Source organism: Trichoderma asperellum, chromosome 7 (assembly GCF_020647865.1).
Source record: "Trichoderma asperellum chromosome 7, complete sequence".
NCBI lineage: Eukaryota > Fungi > Ascomycota > Sordariomycetes > Hypocreales > Hypocreaceae > Trichoderma > Trichoderma asperellum.
The window spans coordinates 1,940,122-1,960,547 of NC_089421.1; the positions used below are offsets into that span (position 1 = coordinate 1,940,122).

Genomic DNA, 20,426 nt, shown 5'->3' on the forward strand with positions numbered 1-20,426 from the left:
CAAGGCTCTTCTCTCACCAAGGGCCCTTCATTCTCATATCTAACGGACCTTTTCGATACTTGGCAACGGACACATCTGGACATCACCATCGGAAGCAAGGACAATATGGCCCCCAAGAAGAAGACGCTGTCGAGTCTCACCCAAGGACGCCCGCCGTTGGCCAAGCCAAGCCGTTCCATGACTCGAAAGGCAAGCAGGACACTGATCAACAAGCATCATCACTTGGAAAAGACCCGAGCAAGGGCCATCAGGAGTGGCGACAAGGAAACAGAAGCAAAGGTGGCAGCCGAAATCGAGAGTCTGGGAGGATTGGATCACTATCAAAAGGCCAGTCTGCAGGGACAAAGTATCGACAGAGGAGGAGACACATCACGGGTTCTTATGGAATGGCTTCCACTGGACGAACTAAAGCAGCAGCCTCGGCCTCTTCAGATGCTCGAAGTTGGAGCACTCAGCACTCGAAATGCGTGTTCAACCAGCAAGGTCTTTAACGTTCAGCACATTGACTTGAATAGTCAGGAGCCAGGCATCCTTCAGCAAGATTTTATGGAGAGGCCATTGCCTGAGAACGGCAAAGGAGAATTCGATATTATCTCGCTGAGCCTGGTACTCAACTTCGTCCCCGATGCCTTTGGCCGCGGCGCCATGCTTCTACGAACACTCTCGTTTCTCAAGGACGACGTCGACAGTACGATTACCACCGAACCGCTCTTTCCTTGTCTCTTCGTTGTCTTGCCCAGGAGCTGCGTCGACAATTCGCGATACTTTACAGACGAGAGGTTTGACGAGCTGATGGCTATGCTCAACTACGCACGAGTAAGAAGCAAGAAGACGACCAAGCTAGCCTACAGCCTGTGGAGGAGAACAGGGGGAGCTGCAAAGGCAGGGCTGACCTTTTCAAAGCAAGAGGTCAACCCGGGCAAGACCAGAAACAATTTTGTCATGACACTCAAAGGGCAACAGACATGATATTGAACTCGATTGGATTGGCGAGAGAGCAACTTTCGGATTACGCAACACTCCCTCGACTTTGCACCACAATGCGGCGACGAAAAGGACAGCTTCATGCACTAGGGCCCAACAAAGTTCAGGTGCGGAGCGTCATGTCATTTTTTAGACGGAGCATTTCTTCTTCTGGTTGTCTTTGGAGATTTGGAGACAGCCACTCGCTGACCGCCTAGGAACCCTCCCTACCTGCCCCCCTCCACACACCTCAGCAGCAAGTCTGTCTACTGTACATTGTACATATGGTACACCTCGCGAGATGGCGGTCAACTAGTCTCCCCGCAATGGTCGACTTCACAAAAAGCGAACCAGCCAAATAGCTCTTTTTTTTAGTTGCTCGGGAACGGAAATTATCGACACATCAACACAGCTGGAAAGCTACTGTCATTCTAAAATATGTGATGTTGGAACACCTGACACCTGACTATCGGACTCTCCCCGCTATGGACTGATTCGTGGGGGGTTTGGACGGCGACGGGATTTGAATGGCCACCCCCTTAAAGACGAAGAAAACAAAAAAAGACTTGGGATCTTCAAGCCAAAGGTTTCGCAGCAATGGCAGCTGCAGCCTGTGCAATGGAGACCGGAGTGAACTCGGAGACAGCAAATTCGGACAGCGGGTGATGGGAAGGCAGAGGTGCGTTGCCCGGTCTGACGGCTGGGATGCTATGCATGCCCGACTGGCGAGCAGCATCTACCTCGTTGAGGTTGTCGCTCAGGAAGACCCAACGTGCGGGGCTGGTGTCTGGATGATGAGACAGGATAGTGGTGTAGCTAGCCACGTCGGTCTTGGGCCCCGCATTGACGGTGTCGAACCAGTCAGAAATAAGGACGCTCATGTCGGGGGGCTGGGCGGTCGTGTGAGAGAAGAGCAGCTTCTGGGCCGGCACCGATCCGGACGAGTATATCATGATTTTCTTGCCGGCCGCATGGGCGTTGGTGATGAAGGGTGGCACGTCAGGAAAGAGTGGAGCTTTGAGGACCCCCGATTCATAGCCCTTTGTCCAGAGATGGCCTTGGAGGGCTTTTAGGTACGGCGCCTTGACATCTCGGGCGACCAGGTCCCGAACGTGAGCCTCGAAGGCGCTGCGATCATTGCGATACTCGTCGGGGAAAGCATTGCGGTAGCCAGCAAAGCTCGGCTCGTCCCACTGCTCCGCTAAAAACTCGGGCAGGACATTGAGTGCATAGGGGAACTGGAGGAACGGAACGGGCACAAAGGAGGGCCCATCAAAAAAGTCAGCCACTTTTTTTTTTTGCGTTGGACGGGGCCAGACAGGACAGAGGAGAGAGAGGGAGGGAGGAGTTGATCAAGCGGCGCTACTACTTGGTGCAGTATATGCGCGCATAACGTGGTAGAGCAGAAGCTACGGGTAGGCGTTGTGTTGGGGTAAAGCAAGGGTGTCTTGTCTAGTCTTGCGCATCGCAAGTCGATTGGCTGATGGACAGGGATGGCCGGACGGCGATTAATGCGACAAGCGAATCCGAACGTTGCAAGCCGCGACGAGCGAATGAAACGGATGAACGAAGGGGGGAGCCATTAAAAAAAAAGCAAGCAAGCAGGCAGGCTCACCAAGACATCCTTGACAAAGGAGATGGGACAGACGGTGCCCTCTGCATGGCGCGTAAAGGTTGCGCGATAAGCATCAGCTGGGAAGAGCAACGACACGGAAGATGGTTGAGGGATGAAAGCAAAGACCACTCGTGATTCGAATACGCGCACTTTTTCGCCCACGTAGATCAGGCCGGGGTAAGTGGGGGAGGGGGCGCCGTACCAATGTCGAGCAGAAGAACGTCGAATCGACCAAAGTCGGGCTGAGTCGCCATTTTTCTTTGTCTCGGCTCTTTCTTTTCTCCTCTTCGTCGTCTTGGAGCTACTGCTGCTAGTACTAGTAGTTGTAGTATATCGTTAGTATGTAAGGGGAAAAGTAACAAAAAAAGCTCTCAGAGTCGCAGGCGGTGAAGAGGAGGAGGCTGTGGAATGTTCTATTTTACATAAGAAGAAGTAAAAAGGCAAGGTCTCGCTGGCCGATTTAGTCAGGTGTGTAGTTGTAATAGAGCTGGCTGGCTGGCAAGCTGTAGAGCTGAGAAGGACAAGGACAAGGTCCCAGCAGGAGGGAAAATTTTCCTAGGACGGACCCCCTCTCTGCTCTGCTGGGCAATCCGTACTAGGAAAGGTAGATTGCAGCGGGTTGGTGTCGAATTCTTTTCACTGCGACAGCATGCTACAATATGCTACCCTGGAGCTGGGCGCTAGTGCCTGGGCTTGCTCTATTCAGGAGGGGCGCCATTTTTGATCCCGCGCTGGCAAGCACTTGTTTTTGGCAGCCGCTGCGCTTCGTGATAAGATACCTGCTATATACAATATACTACAATAGTACCTAGTGAAACAGCGAGTATCATTCGGGGCAGCTTGCATGAAGGCTGCATTAGAGGCGCATTGCTGTGCGTCAGCGTGCAGGGCGGTTGACGCCCTTGTTGCTAGTAGTAGCCTCTTTCTTGGAAGGCGGTCAGGGGGATCAGAGACTCTTTGCAATGGCCTCGTATATAGGCTGATCATTGCGCTCAATTTTTTTTTTACTGTAGCATCGTATCGAACCGTGTCGTGTCGGCTGTGCTTTCGGGCGTCTTCTCTTTGCTTCTTTTCTCGGCTGCCTGGGTAAAACCGAGGAAGCGTGGGGAATGAGAAAGAAGCCGAGTATAAAGAGAGATTACGTAGTTTTGTATCTTTGTCGCGGACCTACAGTACTGTATGATGTAGATGCATACGGATATGGATCGGGATATACGGGGCCATTACGGAGTGCTAAAGAATTGCGTAGATTAGTTGCAGCACAGTGGACTAATTGACAGGTATGGAGTTTCGGGGGTAGATGGGGAGGAGTGAGGTTTTTTGGACGAGTGGGAGTGCATCCCGACCACCACACCACCCTTTTTATTATTCTTCTTCTTCTGCGTATTCGGTTTTTAGCGAATGGAGGAATTACATAGGGAAGAAGAAGAAGCAGATTATATGGTGATGAGGACACATTGTAGTAGATGGGCGCCAATTCCAGGGGGGAGAGCACAGCAGAAGCGCGCTGACTGCTGATTGAATGTACATGCTGTATGTAGTTGGAGTATGGGATTGAATGAGCTCCGTTTCTTGGCCCGCATTTTGTTTATCAGCCTACAAGCGAGTACAGTACACTAGAGTAGTAGCTGTCAATCAAACAAGACACAATCCACAAAGGGTCTGGTTTTCTATTTCTAGCAGCTTTGCGACTATCATCCTGCGTATCAGCTTGGATGGTGGGTGGTTGATGGATACGAAACAAGTGGTAGCGTAATGGTGGTTTTAGTATGAGCAGTAGTAGTACCTGCCGCACTATGTAGATATAGTACGACTTGCTTGTACTTATACTTGCTTGTATCTGATCGCCACCGCCGGGGCCATGGCGGCATTGGCAGATCTCGTGATGGAAAAAAGGGACCAAGAAAAGGGCTCTTCTCCTCTCTTTTGGGACCATCACTTGACTCATTAGATTATTTGTTGTTTTCCTTCAGGACACGTTGCCAGTTGTTATTTTTGTTTTGTCTGCTTGTTTCGTATAATTGCGGTGGGTAACGTGTGTAATAGCATGAAATGAGCCCATCCATGCACTCGGCACCCTGATGAAAAATTGAAGGTAGAGTACCAAGGTAGAGTACCAAGGTACTTAGTTACGTACTAACTTTCAGTTGCTGTGGCTCTCTCGGTGTACCTGGACGGCCATGTTTCCGGCGCATGAAAGCGCAGACCCGCCCGAGTCCGTTGTCCGAAAATGCACGCTTCTGCTAGCAGCATCTCGACAAGAGACGGAAGCAGCACGAGTTGTCTGATTCGGTGCAGAAAACAAGATTTTAAGTGGCCTTTGGCGTGTGTATCTCATGGCAACCGCCGCGAATCAATCCGTCAATCAATCACCGTCAATCAATCAAATCAAAAAAAAGGGGGGACAGTCGCAGCAGCAGCAGTAGCAGCAGCAGTAGTTCCATTCCTCGATGCAACCCGAGGCAACCAATTGCGCAGCCGTCTTATTTACTTTTAGCCTAGAAGAAAAATAAAGCGCCGCGCGGGATTGCGTGCAACGGCGACGAATACAAAGGTGTCAACTTAGTACAGTAGGCTATTGTTTTGGGGGGGTTCCCAAGAAACGTCATGGCAAAGATGCATTCCAGCCGGGTCTGTCTTTAATTCTTCCTTTTCTGTCTTGTCTTTTCTTCTTTTTCACCTCCCCTTTTTGCCACATACGGCATACGGCATGCAGGGTTCAATCCAATTGCGTACAATGTCTGGAAATTTCATCGATAGTCTTCACTCATCTGCCCTTGCGTAGCCACCTAAGAACCGCCGAGAACAAGACAGAAAAACAGCTCTTGTCTGAGTCTCCCTCCCTTATCTGGGCTCCCAGGATCCAGACCACCATCACCGGGGGAAAAGTGGCTCGATCGTCTCCTGGGCATGGCACCCGGATGAAACGCTTCGGGATGGGATGCGCTCCTAAGGAGAAGGGGGGGAACAGATAAAAAAGGCACAGTATGGACACTCCCAGTACGGTGCAGACACGCGGTACATGAACTCAATTGCATCGTTTCAGCGTTTCTGAGGTCGGACAGTGCACCAGATCCGGCGCCGTGGTTGGACGGGGGGGCGTTTGTGCGAGTAAGACATGGCTGGGTCGTACCTACAACAGCACTTACACGGAGTACCATCCCATCCACTTGTCCACTTGTTGCTGTTACCGCAATCGTGCATTGTAGACCGTGTGCGTACATTCAGTATAGCATCACGTTTCTCCTATGTAATGCACAGTTTGTACTCTGTATATACCTACATACATACATATTGCCGGGAGCAGGACCGAAACATGAAGCGTGCGTGTCTCGGCGTCCAATCAGGACCGGCACTGGGCCATACCTGCAATGTACGTTGTACACATGAAACAGCAGTGGAAGACCTGGCAGAGATTGGCAGGGCGCGCTTCTCTGCTTTGGACAATCAATGCAGGATTCGGCAGGTACCTACCTCTTATGTATCCATGTGTGTATCTGTATCTGTGTCTATATCTGTGTCTACCAACTTTCAACTGAGTACCTACTACTGTAGGAGCATGGACCTTATCGAAGGTATCTGTCCTCCTCTGCCCGCTTATCATCTCTTAGATGGGATCGCTCGCTCGCCGTAACGGGGGCACGGTGTACCGCCGGGCAAGGTACAAAGTATCTGGATACGCGGATTTGGCACTGAGGGTGAGAAAACGAGGGACCCTCCCCAAATCTCGTCATTTTCGACGCAATTCCCCTAGCAGAAAGTCTAATGAGCCAGCTTTGGGCCGGTACGAGCGTTGGCGCGCAGAGATGTATGGCCACCTAATGTACTCCTGCCAAGTATGGCAAGAGATTGAGAGCCCAAGTCGTGATGAATTGGGACGGAGGCTATGCTCTACGAAAAAGTGGTGCACAGTAGTGAGTGGTATTAATTATGAATGCAATCTATGTATGTATGTATGTATGTAGCGGTACACAAAGCAGATTCGATGCGCTTCCATTCATTGGCCATTGAGGCAATGCGTTTTCTGGTCGTGTGCTGCCAGACCCTGATTTCTGTGTTTGGACGCAGCGCGGGGGATAAGGCCGAAACAGAGCATCAGGGTCTCACGAGTGGTGCCACGCAGCAACTGCTGTCAAAGACATCAAGGTTATGATTATACATTATTTTCATCCTTTTGATTTTATTGACTGAGTTTAGCAGCATCTTTATCATCTTTATCTTATCCTTCCCTTGTTGCGACGTGGACGGATGGCGATCCGCGAGATGCAGCAGCGTGGACAGCAAACACGATCCTGCGGGCCTTGGAGAATGCACAGTACCCAATACTTTCTGTACCCACTGTGCCCTGCCAAAGCGAACTGCTGCCGCGCTGCTTGCTGGCCACCCCAATCGTTCAGGCCATCGCTGAATGTCCCTCCGGATTGCGGACTTGGGTATGAGTAACAGGCGCTGGGTCCGGGGCCGGGTCTGGATCTGGACTGCCAAAAAGCCAAGCAACGTTTCCCGGACGCTAACACGAGACGAATTCGTACCTAATGCTTGTAGCTTGTACCTTGGTACCGCAACGAACTGTTGTGCTGGGCTGGGCTGCACAGTCGTTTCTTCAGCGGAATTGGCACGGTACAGTCACGCAGACCCTCGTCATGTCGTCGTCGTGTGGGGACGCCACCTGGCGTGACTGCTTTGCTGGATAACAGAGCAGCAGCGCAATGGTGCTAGAGAGCTGCTAGAGAGCTGCTAGAGGGAGCGATTCTGCACAGTACTAGCACGTTGCAGGGGGGGCCCGGTTTGTCAGCGCTGGGCTGCTCAATTGGGACGTTGGCACTGCTGTTAGCGTCGCAGGTCGCCATTCCGGCTAAATGCTAACAACTGCGACTTGTTGAATTGGCAGCAATTGCTCGTTCGTCATCCGGGTCCGCAGAGTTGACGAAGCAACGAAGCACGAGTAAGTAGTTGCGTATTGCTCAATAGCACGCCAGCGCCATTAGCAATTGGTATTCGAGTATGGAGCAATGTATACTCTCTTACCCCATACTTTGGCACAGATAGACTGATAGACGCTGTGCCGCGCTTGCATTGCATCGGCTAGCACGAGTAAGTGGGTGAGATAGTGAGAGTGAGAGTGAGAGTGAGAGTGAGAGTGACAAAGAATCGCAGGCTGCGTGGTGCCACTCAAGGTACCCCGATATGCAGACCGCGCTCGAAATAGTCGTCGCAACGAATACGGCCCAAACACATGTAGATTACATTACATACATTACCTAAGGCCATACAGACCAACAATGCGCTGCTGTCGTCAGTGTCTGCCATGCGTGGCCTGACACATACATACTAAGACGGACATGCATCATCCTTCGTCCGCACTCAACCGCCCATTTACAAGCTGCAGTACGGGCTGCGCACTAACGGCTGCTACCACTACGGCGTACTCCGGCGGTTGCCAGGCAGCGTGCTCTGCCAGGTGTACCGGTACCCTCGTGCCCGGCTTGGGCCCCTATTCCTGCCCAGCGCCGCGCCGCGTGCAGCCCGTACCGGGTACTCCCCCAATCGAGCCGGGCCAGCAGCGCTTGTGCCAGAAGCGGCGCGGCCACTGCAGGGTGTGCCGGGAACCTGCGGGATGCCTAATGCGCTGCTGGCACTGTGCTCCGCAACTGGCGACCACGCGTGACTCTTTTTTCCCTTGGGCTTGTTGCGACTAAGGAGAGCAGCAACTTGTCGTTGATCAATCTTGTTGGGGCAGAGCTTGGCTGGCGTGTGCACGGTGCGGTGCCCAAAGGACACGACGGCCGTGCTCGTGCCGTTCGTGCTCGGTATGCGCCACGGTGTACGAGAAGCGGGCGTGTGTGTGTCGGTGCGGGAGTGAGTACATACCTAGTACATACAGTGCGTACAGTGCGTGCAACGGTGCATGCGCTGCGCAGGGGCCCCAAACACCGTGTACAATGCCCAGCGCTCGTACTGATACCAAGGCCCAACGGGCTTTGCGAGACAGTGCTGCAAAGGTGCGCGTGTCCGATCTGGGGGTCCAGTCGCTTTTGAGTGTTGAGTTGCTTGTTGGTGCAGGTACCAGAGACTCCGTACTCGTTCCCAGACTCTGCGCGCGACCCTGCGCCACGCTGCTCGCTCCGCGGGTACCAGCTACCTGGCCGCCCTCGTCGTACTCCGTGCCTGTCTGCCATGGCGCAGCGGTACCGCCACCAGGTACTGTACCTACAGTGGTAGCGTGCGACTACGCCGCATAGCACTGGCGCTAGCCGGCCGGAGTGGTGCTGCTTGCCCTGTAGTGCCCTGTGCTAGCAGCGCTGGATGGGACGCTGGCCAGTGGACGCAGTGGGCGCCCCACCACCCCCAGTGCCGCTGCTGGCAGGTTCTCGTGCCTTCAGATGCGGCCCACCCCCCTGTCCACTTCGACGCTCTTCCACGGCCGGCTGGCTGGTATTCCCTTTTCATCCGGCCTCTTGTCGCCTCTGCCTCTCCTGCATCTGCTCTCCTACTTCACTACTTCTACTTCCACTTCATCGCTCCCTCTTCCTCCTTCCCGCTCCCCCTCCCCGTCAAAGGCCTTCTTTCTCCTCGCAGCTTGCGTCTCGTCAGCCTCGTGCTTCGAACTCCCATCTCCGACTCGTCTGCCCAGTCGCCGCGTCTCGTCGCAATCGCCAATTCCAGCGCCAGATTCGCCACCTCGACGATAAACCCTCGCAAGCCTGCCGCCATCCGAACCTCATCGGCCCCGACGCAACCGATTCCCTCCCCAAACAGTTCGACGAGAGAAAGAAGGGTCCTCCTTTGCCTAGATCCCTGCAGCGGTCCGCCTCAGCTCAGCTTTTTCGAGCAACGTCGTCTCGTCGCCCATAGACAATCGCCCGCCAGCGTGTACTTGTCACTGCTTCGCCGCAAACTCGTCCTTTAGAGCCTCGGCCCTAGTGCACTCCGCCCGTCTTCGTCATACCGTCCCGGTCTCGGCCGCTCTCGATAAGCTCCTCCATCAGCACCTTGATCGAGTCACCGGGCGATAGTCACAAGTGTCCTTGTTCTCAAGCGGCCTTTTTTCTTTTTACCCAAAAGTTGTTCGGCTCAACCTCGCTCGCGACTTGACATCTGCATCTCTTCGCCTTGATTGAGTCACCCCCTTTCCAGCGAGAGCTACGCTCCGCTCACGGCCGCCACCTTGGTTGGTCCGCCACGTTGCTACACTCTCCCTGATTCTTCTCTTTCTCTTTCTCCTCACAACCTCAACCTCAAACGTCTATACTCAACTCGCCTGCTTCTTGTTCACTTGACGGATCCGACCCTCGCCGTCTCCTCAAGCCTCTCACCACCAACCACTCCTACACCAATATTAAAAAACAAACAATAATCACCACCAGTCATTCATTATACATTTCAGCCTCTTAACGCGACCTCGATGTCATTATAACGAACAAACAATTTCTTCCACCTTTTCTCTATACGCAAGCCGGCTTTCGGCATCTTGGCCACGGTTTCGTTAATTCGCGTCTCCTTTGTCTCTACTCTTTTCTGAAATCTCCCAACAAATGATTATCTTATAAACTCTTACAATCCGCCAAGCAACACCATATCAACCAACAAACAATTATACGTGGCTACAACCTGTCGTCTTCCTTTTTCCTTTGTCGTTCACGGCTTGTACATTCCGGTTATCTGTTCTTCGATTCTTCAACTGCCACTTTTGCGCAGTTCTCTTCTTGTTCACGTCTTTTCTCTCTCCATCTCCACAGTTTGCCTGAACGCAACCTTGCGCGTATAGAAACGTCGAACGGTTCATACCAATAGGCTGCCTGATTGATTCACGGCTAGAGACGAAAGACATATATCACTTTTACATATCTTGAACATCAAACTCCGCCTGTATAAATTATCTTCTTTTATTTTTTATCACCCATCTGTTTTTCATCTTTTTCTTTCTGTTCTAGCTTTTCTGGCTTTTTCGGCTCTTGTTCCGTTTTACTTTTCTTTTTTTTTTTTTTTATATTTTTACACTCTCAACTTTCGAAAGCATGGAATGCATGAGGAACAAGTTTACTGGTGGCCTCCTCCTTGATGGAGGTCGCTACCAGACCATCTCACCACTCAACCACGGCTCATTCGGCATGGTCTTTATGGCTCAGGATCTCGTTTCCAACCAGGTCGTGGCCATCAAGTGTCTCACCAAGAGGTCAGCGCCTTGTGAGGTCAACCCCGAGTTTGCAGTTGACGAACGATCCGAGGAGTATGCTCTGCATAACGGACTGGGATCGCACCCCAACATTGTCAACCTGCTGGATACCTTTGAGACCGAGGCCCATGTCTACTTGGTCATGGAGTTCTGCGGCCAGGGTGACCTCTACGAGGCTATCCGCAACGGCCACGGTCCTCTGGAGACTGAGCACGTTCGCCAGTTCATGCTCGAGCTGGTCGACGCTGTTGCCTACATCCACTCCAAAGGTGTCTATCATCGCGATATCAAGCCAGAAAACATCTTCCTCACTCAAGATGGCGCGATGAAGCTCGGCGACTTTGGCCTTGCCACTACCGACAAGTGGTCTTACGAGACTACCGTCGGCAGCGACAGGTACATGGCCCCTGAGCAATTCGACTCTGCCGGTGCTGGATATTCGCCCGCCGAGGCTGATATCTGGGCCATTGGCATTTGTCTCCTCAACATTCTCTTCTCTCGCAATCCGTTCACCACCCCCACAGAGTCTGACCCTCTGTTCCTCGACTTCTCTCGTGACAAGCAGAGTCTCTTTGATGTCTTCCCCAGCATGTCGCAGGACACGTATGAGGTCATCGTGCAGTGCATGAACTTGGATCCCAAGAAGCGTTCGCTCGAGGGCGCCCGCGATGCCCTCCTTCGCGCTGTGAGCTTTACGACGGAGGATGAGTCTCTCGATGACTTTTGCGGTGCTGAGAACCCTACCGTGGCATCTGCTCATCGTGAGCCTCTCCGCACCCCGTCTATCCAAACCCCACAGATCGATGGAGGCGCATTCCCCTGGACCAAGGCGCTCAACGAGACTCCTGCTGCCCATCGTCGTCAACTTAGCATCATTCCCGACGATGAGAGCTACAGCGAGGATCTCTTCTCCAAGTCTGGAGAGACGACCGACTGGTACTCTACTGGAGTCCAGACCCCGTCTTCCTCCATGCTGGACTCGCGCATCATTGAAGCTCGTCTGCGGGCCTTCAACATCTCTCGCCCGCCCGTGCCCAAGGCCGTCGCCAAGGTTTCTCCCGCCGCTGGATCCTTGCCCATCGCCATGGGCAAGCCGTTCCCTTCCATGGCCGCCGTCTTTGGCCGCCAGAAGGATACGGTTTCCAAGAGCTGGAGCGACATGTGGGACGAGGATGAGGAAGAGGAACAGGAGCAGCAGAGGGTCAGCGCTCTCCAGGAGCTCAACTCGCGCACTTGGAGCCACGAGAGCACCAACGACAACACCTCTGTGCCAAAGACTGAGCCCATCCCCGTGGCTCACGTCATCAAGGGTGATGTGGACGATGATTTGGTTGCTGATGGTTTCTTTTTTCACGAGGCCTCTCCACCCACCAAGCACGCCTTTACTATCACACCGCGCTACTCGCCCCCGTCAAAGCGCGGCAACGTCGACAAGTGGGCAGCGCTTGGTGAGCGTCGCAGGGGCCAGAACATTCAGGCGGAGCCCGAAAAGTCTCCCGGTTGGAAGCAGCGTCGTCATTTTGGGTTTGGATACAGTAACAACGGATACAATAACAACAAATATTATGAAGCGGGCGTTTGGGATCATCATTTTTCTACTTCTCACAATAACAATATTTTACACAATCAACACAACAGTTACGGCAAGGGGTGGAGCAAGGATCGCCTCAAGGAGAATTCGTGGACCAAGGCGAAAGATTGGAACTGGCGCAAGGACAGGCGCACCGATCTTGGAGACGTTGAGTGGGTTGGTGGTTGGTAACAACAAAAAGGGAGGCTTTTTGTTTGGGGATACTCAACCGCCAATCGTGGTTATAGCCATGCCCTTTTATGAGTTTGCCTTTGCTGGCTAGAAGGACGGAAAAAACTGTATGCTCTCTTTTTTGAAGCACTTTTGGGCCAAAGACTACAAGAACCTGATTATTTCTTGATTCGCTGTCTCTGCATCGAGCCCCCCTCACCTCTTTATCAGTTTGGTGTTGAGGGTTCTGCATTGTAGACGGGAATTCTTTTAAAAAGTTGGATCTTGTCATGTTTTCCCTTTTTTTTTTGGTTAGGAGTAGCTTTGGAAGGGGCACTGGGCTTTTGGTGCCGAGGAGGATGATAGAAGGCATGGCTTTAACTCGCTTTCTGCGTATTAGTTATTTAACATAATAAAATATACCAGAGGTTACCCACTCAATTATAGTGTGTGTGCAATTTGTGATGTCTTGATGAATCGAGTAAATGCCAATGAGTAGAATAGTAATATATGTCGACTTGTATGTTTCCACTTTGGATGTATACGTAATTTGCATGGCCTCTTTGTCTTACGCTTTACATGCAATACTTACGATGGTGTGGGTGCCGGTGATGCAGGGATTTGTGTTAACTGGCTCTTAAAAGATGCAACCCAAGCATGTTCCACGGCCTTGTCTGACGCAAGGCGCTCTCCAGGGCGAGGCCCCATGAGCGAACGAATAAACAGTACCGCATCTGAGCTGGCGCCTCGCTTTCTGAGCTCTTCTAAAGGAAACGCATCCATATTTACTAGATAATAATTATACGCGCCCGGAGTAGAAAAGACGGGCATCAGGGTGAGCCATTCGGTAGACCATTGCGCTAAGCGCCCACATATCGGCTGCCATGTAGTTGATGGGATTGCCTGGCTCATACCAGAGGAGCTCCGGTGCCATATACTGAATTGTGTCGCTGACGGTTGATTGTGCGTTGGACGCTTCAATGCGTTTTGCTCATGCTAAAATTACTGATTTTGACCAATCATTTACTTTTTGGTGGCTGGGACCTGATGAGTATGTTCTTGGAAGGTAATAAAGAGTATACAATCTTTTCCTAATGATTGGATAATGTAAGACTTACACCAGGTTTAATATCTCGATGAGCAATCCCTTTACGATGCATATAAGACAAGCCCTCAAGGATCTGGAATGATATCTCTTGGGCATCCACCTCATGCATGGGGGCCGTTCCTTTGGCAACTGGAGAGATGATGGTGAGACAGCCAAGTACATGTAATCAGTTATGGCTAGAGGCCAAAGTTGCAGAGGTTCATTTCATGTATAGGTTGATGATTCAGACGCTGCTTGAAAAGAAGGTCGACTGCGAAGAAGAGGTGCCCATAGACTTGAATCCTTTGGTGGCACAAGGCTGTGTAACTGGGCGGGGGCTGCATGCACTCTTATATGTAGATTGACAATCTCCTGCAACGCTGATTGGCAGGTTGACTTGATCATTGAGTTGCCTGCTTTTCTCTAGTAGCGAGTATCCATCACCGAATAATTGTTCGAAATCGCCGACTTGTTGAGCGTCCTTGCTCTATAGGCAGAATGTTACTGCTTATTACTGCAGAGAGAGCTTGTATTAATATATAGTAATATTAACAGTAATACATAGCAAACTTGAGTTGTGATGTCCCTTGACAACCTTATAACATTGGCGTAAAAAATGCAGTTAGCAAAGGAATTAAAAGCTATATATAGTGTATTTTAATTTAATATACTTGGTGTAAGTTGATTTATTAACTTGGGCGCTATTACTATAGAACTTGAGTAGCTGTGTACCTGAGGAAACCCCGCAACTATCTCTATAGCGTACATGCATGTTACATTCAGCAACCACATAACAGCACAAACGTTTCTGAGACAAAGAAACACGAAAAAATCAACCACAAAAAATCCAAAAAAAAAAAAAAACATACAACAGCCGGTGTTCGCTGGTGGTCACCCACCCAACTACTAATCTGCCTCTCATTGGCTTGACTCTGGGAGAGCGGACGGGATCCCGTATATTCCAATGGATATGGTCGTATGTGAAGGTCTTAGCTGCTAGAAGCGCTTATACCACCACAACTACAACCACCACTTCTCACAGGTTATAAAGGCAAAAAATAAAAACATACAACAGCCGGTGTTCGCCAGTGGTCACCCACCTGACTACTAATCTGCCGGTTAGTGGCTTGTCTATGGGGGAGCAGACGGGACCCCGAATTCTCCACTACCTATGGTCGTATGTGCTTGGTAGTATGAACAATCACCTTATAAGGACGCTCAGCTCAAATGATTTACCAGCGCATGGATAGACGCACAAGAGATTCGGAAACAAAGAGCACCATACAAATTACTACTTCCGATAACACCTCACAAGAGCTAATATTCAAGACAGGGTTTAAGACCCATACCGGGCGAGAGATCAAACAATAGATAACAACTTCAACGAGCTTCTTGATACTTAATAATTTGAAGACAAGTCAATGCTTGAAAATTCACAATATCTTATCATGGATAACCCAGAAGGTTATACTAAAGTGCATTAAGCTTATCTAGTAGGGCATTTGCTAGTCTAACTTTAAGTTAGTTTTCAAAGTTTAACCTATTTGCTACTATAGACTTGGAATCTAGGTTTATCCCTTGGGAATCCTTGGTGTCACTAATTATTTCTGAAAGACAGTATATTATGAACCAATTACTATTATACCTTCATTAACAGACAATATAACTACCACACACCCAGCAATAGAAATTCTTAGCCTCATTTGTTCTGCTTTTGCTGAAATTGCTCGGCAACTGTTACCTCCCCCCTGCGAGTTTCGTACGCCCATCTGGTCAACATGCATGTTGATGGTAAAGAAGTAAGCTGGCCGTCCAGATTGTGTTTGCTTGATTGGAAATGCCGATTGTCTGTCGAGAGTTTAGAGGGCCCATTTAGAATGGTAGCTGTTGGGTATGTGGTGGATCTATGCAAGCGTCAGAATACGGCTTGGACGAATACTGTATATAAGAGGCGGGAAGCAAAATACCCTTTCTTTGCTGTTACTGCTGATGTAACAGAAGGCTCCGTTAAATTGGAAGGGACCGTCTGAGGCATTATGGTATAGTAATTGCCTAAATAAGGTGTCGAGGAATCAAGTAACTCGGAGGAATAGTCGTCTTATTGCTCTGTCGAATTTCTCAGTGCCTTACGAAAAAGCGTGATGGGAGCGTGACATTTATATACTTGTGATGCCTGTAGGATCCCATTGTGAATCTCTGCGTTGATTTGTATGCAGTGCACTTTTGGATATTGCAGCGTAATTGATGTTTTGTAGGCGATTTTTATTTATTTCTGGGCTGGGCTGTTTGTATTGAGGCAACGCAGCATGCAAGTTCGCCATGGAGTACCAAAGGACATACGCATACAGCCCCCCTGCACAGGGGTTTGTACTTTTGCGATTGTGAGGCTGGCCCGGGGGGCGGGCCCCAAGACCAAAAGGCTAATGATTTTTTGCACCTCCAACGAGGAAGAGAGGTAGCAAGACAATATTAGCGTAAGCAGGGGGAGACAGCGGGCACAAAGGCACGCATAGAGCTATTTAGTCCAGCGTCCATTTGTAGCTCGAAAGTGGTGCGCGGCCCATGTCAACGCGGGCATCGATCCTACAAATACATGTACGGATTACATGCATTCTTCTCTCTGTCGAAAACGCCGGAGAGCAACCCCGGCTGCGAGGCATCATGAAGCGCGCTTGAAAGGCAACGCAGGCAGGCACAAGCTCAAAAAGCTCAACGTTGAGATGTTCAAATGCCAAGAGCAAGTGCAAAAAGCGCTTCTGGGTGAGTCAGCGGATTCGCTGCTTGTGCTTGTGCTTGTGCTTATACTTGTGGTATTGATTGGTGTCAATATGGTTGACACTTGCTATTGGACACTACCAAAAGATCACGGCAGATTGCGGGTCCGTCCTTTTGATGAGGCGGCGGGTGACCTTTTGCAAGGCTTGTCAGGGTACATGTACCGTCATTGGCCAACGGCTCTGCCCTGCTAATACGTTGGTTGCCTTGCCTGCCTCTAGTCTGCCTCAAAGGGCTGGCAACCGTCTATGCATGTATATATAAACTCCCGCAGCCCCCAAATCATTCGGCAATAAACATACTGCCAATCCATCCAACTTGCAGCACCAAAAATGTCGAGCAATTCGGAGCCCAATATCAACTGGGATCCGTACATTCAGGATATCGTCTCTCTTTACATCAAGCAAAACAAGACCGCCGAGGAAACAATTCAGTATTTGCGCGAAAACCATGGCTTACAAGCCACGTTAGTTTCCCCACAGCTTTCCAACGTTGTCTCACAGGCACTAAAGTGGATCGTAGTCTACGGCAGTTCAAGTACAAATTCGGCGGGAAAAAGAAGATTACGGAGAAAGAGTGGACGACCGGGATCATCCCAGAAATTAAGAAACGCGCCCTGGAAAACAAGGAAAGCGAAGTCTATTTTCATGGAGACAAGCTTAACCACAAACGACTCAAGAGAGGCATCGACCGATACGCAGCTGGGGTGAGCCGAGATTTTATTGATCTCGATACCTCAACAGGTATTCGACTCTTTGATATATTCTCATGCACGCCGGGACGTTCGTTGGCTGACTGTGTTTTCAAGTAATCGGACAAAACCTCAGCGACCGGCTCTGCATTGCAACCCCTCCATGTCATTCAGCATCGCCACCTATCGACCCTATCCCTGAAGTATATCAGGATGTTGCCAAAGTCACCTTGCTAGAGACAACAGCACCGATTCTGCGCTGCATCTCTCCCGGTTCTGTAGGCCCATCATCGCCTTCTAGGAACTGTTTCTTTCTGCATGGTTTGCCTCGCCACTTTCCCTGAGGAATCCCAACGTGTACTAATACTGGCCTGTGCAACTTTCATAGACGGCGGTGATTCGCGCCTTTTTGACTTTTACGGAGATGCTCAACTTCTGTTGGATACATCCCCCGCTCCTATAGAGCACGCACCTGAAACGCATGTGCAGGAGTCTATAGACAGGGCGTTTACACTGACGGCCACCGACGGATTATCTGACTCGTTTGGACTGGATACCGTTTTGGGCGTGTCACAATTCACCCTTGTACTAAACCTGCCCTACTTCCAATTAAAGCACCCTCTCCTGCAAGGCAGTAAGTTACGCAGCCCTACTTGTCCATACACCTTGGTATCAATTGATTTGGAACTGAATATATGGCAGCCAGCAGCCTCGACATTGTTAATCACCTTCATTCTGGCCTTCCCCCCAATGGCCCGTCAACTAATGGATCATTCGATGTACCAACAACTCCTAGTCAACCTTCAAATGACCTTCCATCCGTGCTTGCAAAGGTTATTGGCCTCCCCTACAATGGCCAGATTGCGGATGTCATCCCTTCTTTTGTAACTAAGCTCCAGGCTCTGGTACCAGAACAATATCCTGGCGAGCTTAACGCCCAAGTCCAAGCGCTGTCCGATCCCTCCCAAAAGCCATCCATTTTCCAACTGTTCGAAGTTGCCGCCTACTTTTTCTCAAATAATTTGTTGCGAAAACACCAAGCGGCAACATTCGTCGAATGGATAATCGAGCACAACCATGTGAAACCTCTTATGCTCTTCTTGCGACTGCGACGGGACATGCTTACTGTAAAGGCATTCCTTCCCTGCCTTGTCGAAGCTGGGGCCCTTGTACAGAACAAAGAATTTCTAAGGCAACTCCACGCCATTGGTGCTAAATTCGACGATGTTGCAGCACAACTTGTGGAGATAGAGAACCCAGAGTTCCTGGCCTTCGTTCTGTCCACCCTTGATCCGGAATCGCTCAAAGGAGAGCCCGGAGGTTATCTTCTCCGATCTATGGTGCGTGCACAAAACATCGCAGTGGTAGAACTATTGATTCAAGCTGGGGCCCAAGTCAACGTTAGTCTGCCCAAAGAGCGGCGAACAACTCCTCTTTGGGAAGCAGTTCTCTGCGCCAACTTTGAAATGGTCAAATGTTTAGTTAGAGCTGGAGCAGACGTGAACCAGTATTCTTACGCGGCAAATGCCGACTATGCACCCACGCCTTTGGCTCTCGCGGTGCGTAAAGGGGCTAAAAGAATCGTCCAATATCTGCTGGATCAGAATGCGGTGATACGAGGTTCCGTGTGCGGATCGCCACTTCTTCAGTACGCGGCCGAAAATGTTCCGGATGTTTACGAACTTCTGCTCAAGAAATCGGGGACCATGCCTGCGGTTACTGCTGGTCAGTTAATAAAAGCCGCGGAGTTAGATGTTCGATTCTTGTTGAAATTTCTATCCCAACATCCTCAAGTCTCCGAAAGAATGCTCGAGGAACCCATGACAGTGGCATTAGAGAGGGGCAGAACCCGGGCAGTTGTCAATTTCCTACAGCACGGGGTCGACCCCAATGGTTCTCATATACCAACATCTAGAAACCGCCCTTTGACCGTCGCGGCTGCACTGGGTTCTCCGTCACATAGACTTCAATATGTAGATCTCTTGATTCACGCCGGAGCAGATGTCAATATCAATGGCCTTTTGGAGGAAATTATTTGGGTTGAGGGTCACACTTCTGTTGTTAGCAAATTGATTAATGCAGGACTTGATCTTACACAGTATGGCCCTACTGCAATTGAGACGGCCGTGTACAGTGGGAATACGGATGTATCAATCCTCTTAGTTGATCGGGGCGTGTCTGTTAATAGTTACGGACACAGAGTCACCCCTTTTCAAGCAGTTGCCCTGCATCAAAGTCTTGAGCTCCTGCAATATTTTTTCAGGAAAGGGGCCGAAGTTAACAAGCCAGCGTTTCCCGTCCGAGGGTATACAGCCTTACAGGCTGCCGCCACGGCTTATTCAATAGAGAAGATACAATTTCTCCTCAGCGTAGGCGCTGACATAAATGCCCCCCCGGCCGTGACGGGCGGAGTAACGGCCCTTGAAGCAATGGTCCGGCCCTGGGAACCCTTCTACAATGACATCGAGGACGACGACGAGGTGTATTGTGCGCAACATTATAGTGAGAAAAAAGGGCTTGCAAAGACTTTCGTTTTCCTCCTTGGTGAAGGCGCAGCAGTGAATCGTCCAGACGGCTCAAGTAGCCCATTGCTACACGATATTATTGAACGGGGGGACACTCATCTCCTTAAGCTAGCCCTTGAAGCAGGAGCGAATACAACCCACCAATGGCCAACGCGATCCTCATCATGGTGCGAGAGAACGCCGCTTCAGCTTGCCGCGGAAATGGGTCAGGTGGAGGCTGTGAAGCTTCTCCTTGACCACCAGGCAGATCCGAATGCCTTACCAGCACGTCGCCATGGGATGACAGCTCTCCAAGCCGCAGCATCGTCGGAAGAGGCTTGCATGGAGACAGTAGAGTTGCTTTTGACTGCGGGTGCTGCAATCAACGCAGACCCCGCTGCCCTTGGGGGGATTACTGCTCTGCAGGGCGCCGCAATCAAGGGTTATTTTCAGATAGCAATGTTGCTGATCGAAAAAGGAGCAGATGTAAATGCCCCTCCTGCGATAGAAGACGGACGTACGGCAATCGAAGGAGCTGCTGAGCATGGGCGATTGGATATGGTACAGATGCTGCTCAACGCAGGCGCAATTGGAGATGTCATCAGAAAGACCGGCCTCATGAAGGCTATTAGTTTGGCAAGGAAGAATCGTCAATTTCATGTTGTCGATTTACTCGAGTCTCACAGAAGAGGGATGAGAGCTACCCTTTGATTTGACCTTGACTTACATTCTTTCTTCTCTATTTAAGATATCAAGTAGCGCCTTAAACGTACTATGAGAGTTGGCAAATTAACACAATCCTTAAGCACGCAACTGGACTGATCCATTTTGTCAGGATTGACAGATTTAATCCGATGAACGAATTTGGCGAGAC

General features: G+C 50.5%; 6 protein-coding genes across 6 annotated transcripts; 4 read left to right on the top strand and 2 right to left on the bottom strand.

Annotated features, from left to right (window-relative positions):
• Positions 1–105: 105 nt before the first annotated feature.
• Positions 106–969, top strand: TrAFT101_011380 (uncharacterized protein; the record flags this gene model as incomplete). Its single annotated transcript, XM_024901470.1, has 1 exon — positions 106–969. The coding sequence occupies one exon, from the start codon at positions 106–108 to the stop codon at positions 967–969; it is 864 nt and encodes a 287-aa protein (XP_024754973.1).
• A 569-nt stretch (positions 970–1,538) lies between these two features.
• UTR4 (enolase-phosphatase E1) lies at positions 1,539–2,832 on the bottom strand (the record flags this gene model as incomplete). Its single annotated transcript, XM_024901476.2, has 3 exons — positions 1,539–2,201; positions 2,579–2,619; positions 2,781–2,832. The coding sequence occupies 3 exons, from the start codon at positions 2,830–2,832 to the stop codon at positions 1,539–1,541; spliced, it is 756 nt and encodes a 251-aa protein (XP_024754974.2).
• A 5,688-nt stretch (positions 2,833–8,520) lies between these two features.
• TrAFT101_011382 (uncharacterized protein) lies at positions 8,521–9,488 on the top strand (the record flags this gene model as incomplete). Its single annotated transcript, XM_066129239.1, has 2 exons — positions 8,521–8,580; positions 8,670–9,488. 2 exons carry the CDS (start codon positions 8,521–8,523, stop codon positions 9,486–9,488), a joined length of 879 nt encoding a protein of 292 aa, XP_065985371.1.
• Positions 9,048–12,935, top strand: TrAFT101_011383 (uncharacterized protein). Its single transcript, XM_024904663.2, has one exon. The coding sequence runs from the start codon at positions 10,597–10,599 to the stop codon at positions 12,514–12,516; it is 1,920 nt and encodes a 639-aa protein (XP_024754976.1). The 5' UTR covers positions 9,048–10,596; the 3' UTR covers positions 12,517–12,935.
• A 2,276-nt stretch (positions 12,936–15,211) lies between these two features.
• Positions 15,212–16,293, bottom strand: TrAFT101_011384 (uncharacterized protein). The gene is made up of 3 exons (XM_066129240.1): positions 15,747–16,293; positions 15,550–15,688; positions 15,212–15,486 (listed from the first exon to the last, which is right to left on the bottom strand). Exons 2-3 carry the CDS (start codon positions 15,615–15,617, stop codon positions 15,282–15,284), a joined length of 273 nt encoding a protein of 90 aa, XP_065985372.1. The 5' UTR covers positions 15,618–15,688; positions 15,747–16,293; the 3' UTR covers positions 15,212–15,281.
• Positions 16,294–16,671: 378 nt separating this feature from the next.
• Positions 16,672–20,263, top strand: TrAFT101_011385 (uncharacterized protein; the record flags this gene model as incomplete). The annotated part of the gene is made up of 5 exons (XM_066129241.1): positions 16,672–16,823; positions 16,880–17,100; positions 17,166–17,369; positions 17,437–17,682; positions 17,751–20,263. Exons 1-5 carry the CDS (start codon positions 16,690–16,692, stop codon positions 20,261–20,263), a joined length of 3,318 nt encoding a protein of 1,105 aa, XP_065985373.1. The 5' UTR covers positions 16,672–16,689.
• Between the last annotated feature and the right edge of the window lie 163 nt (positions 20,264–20,426).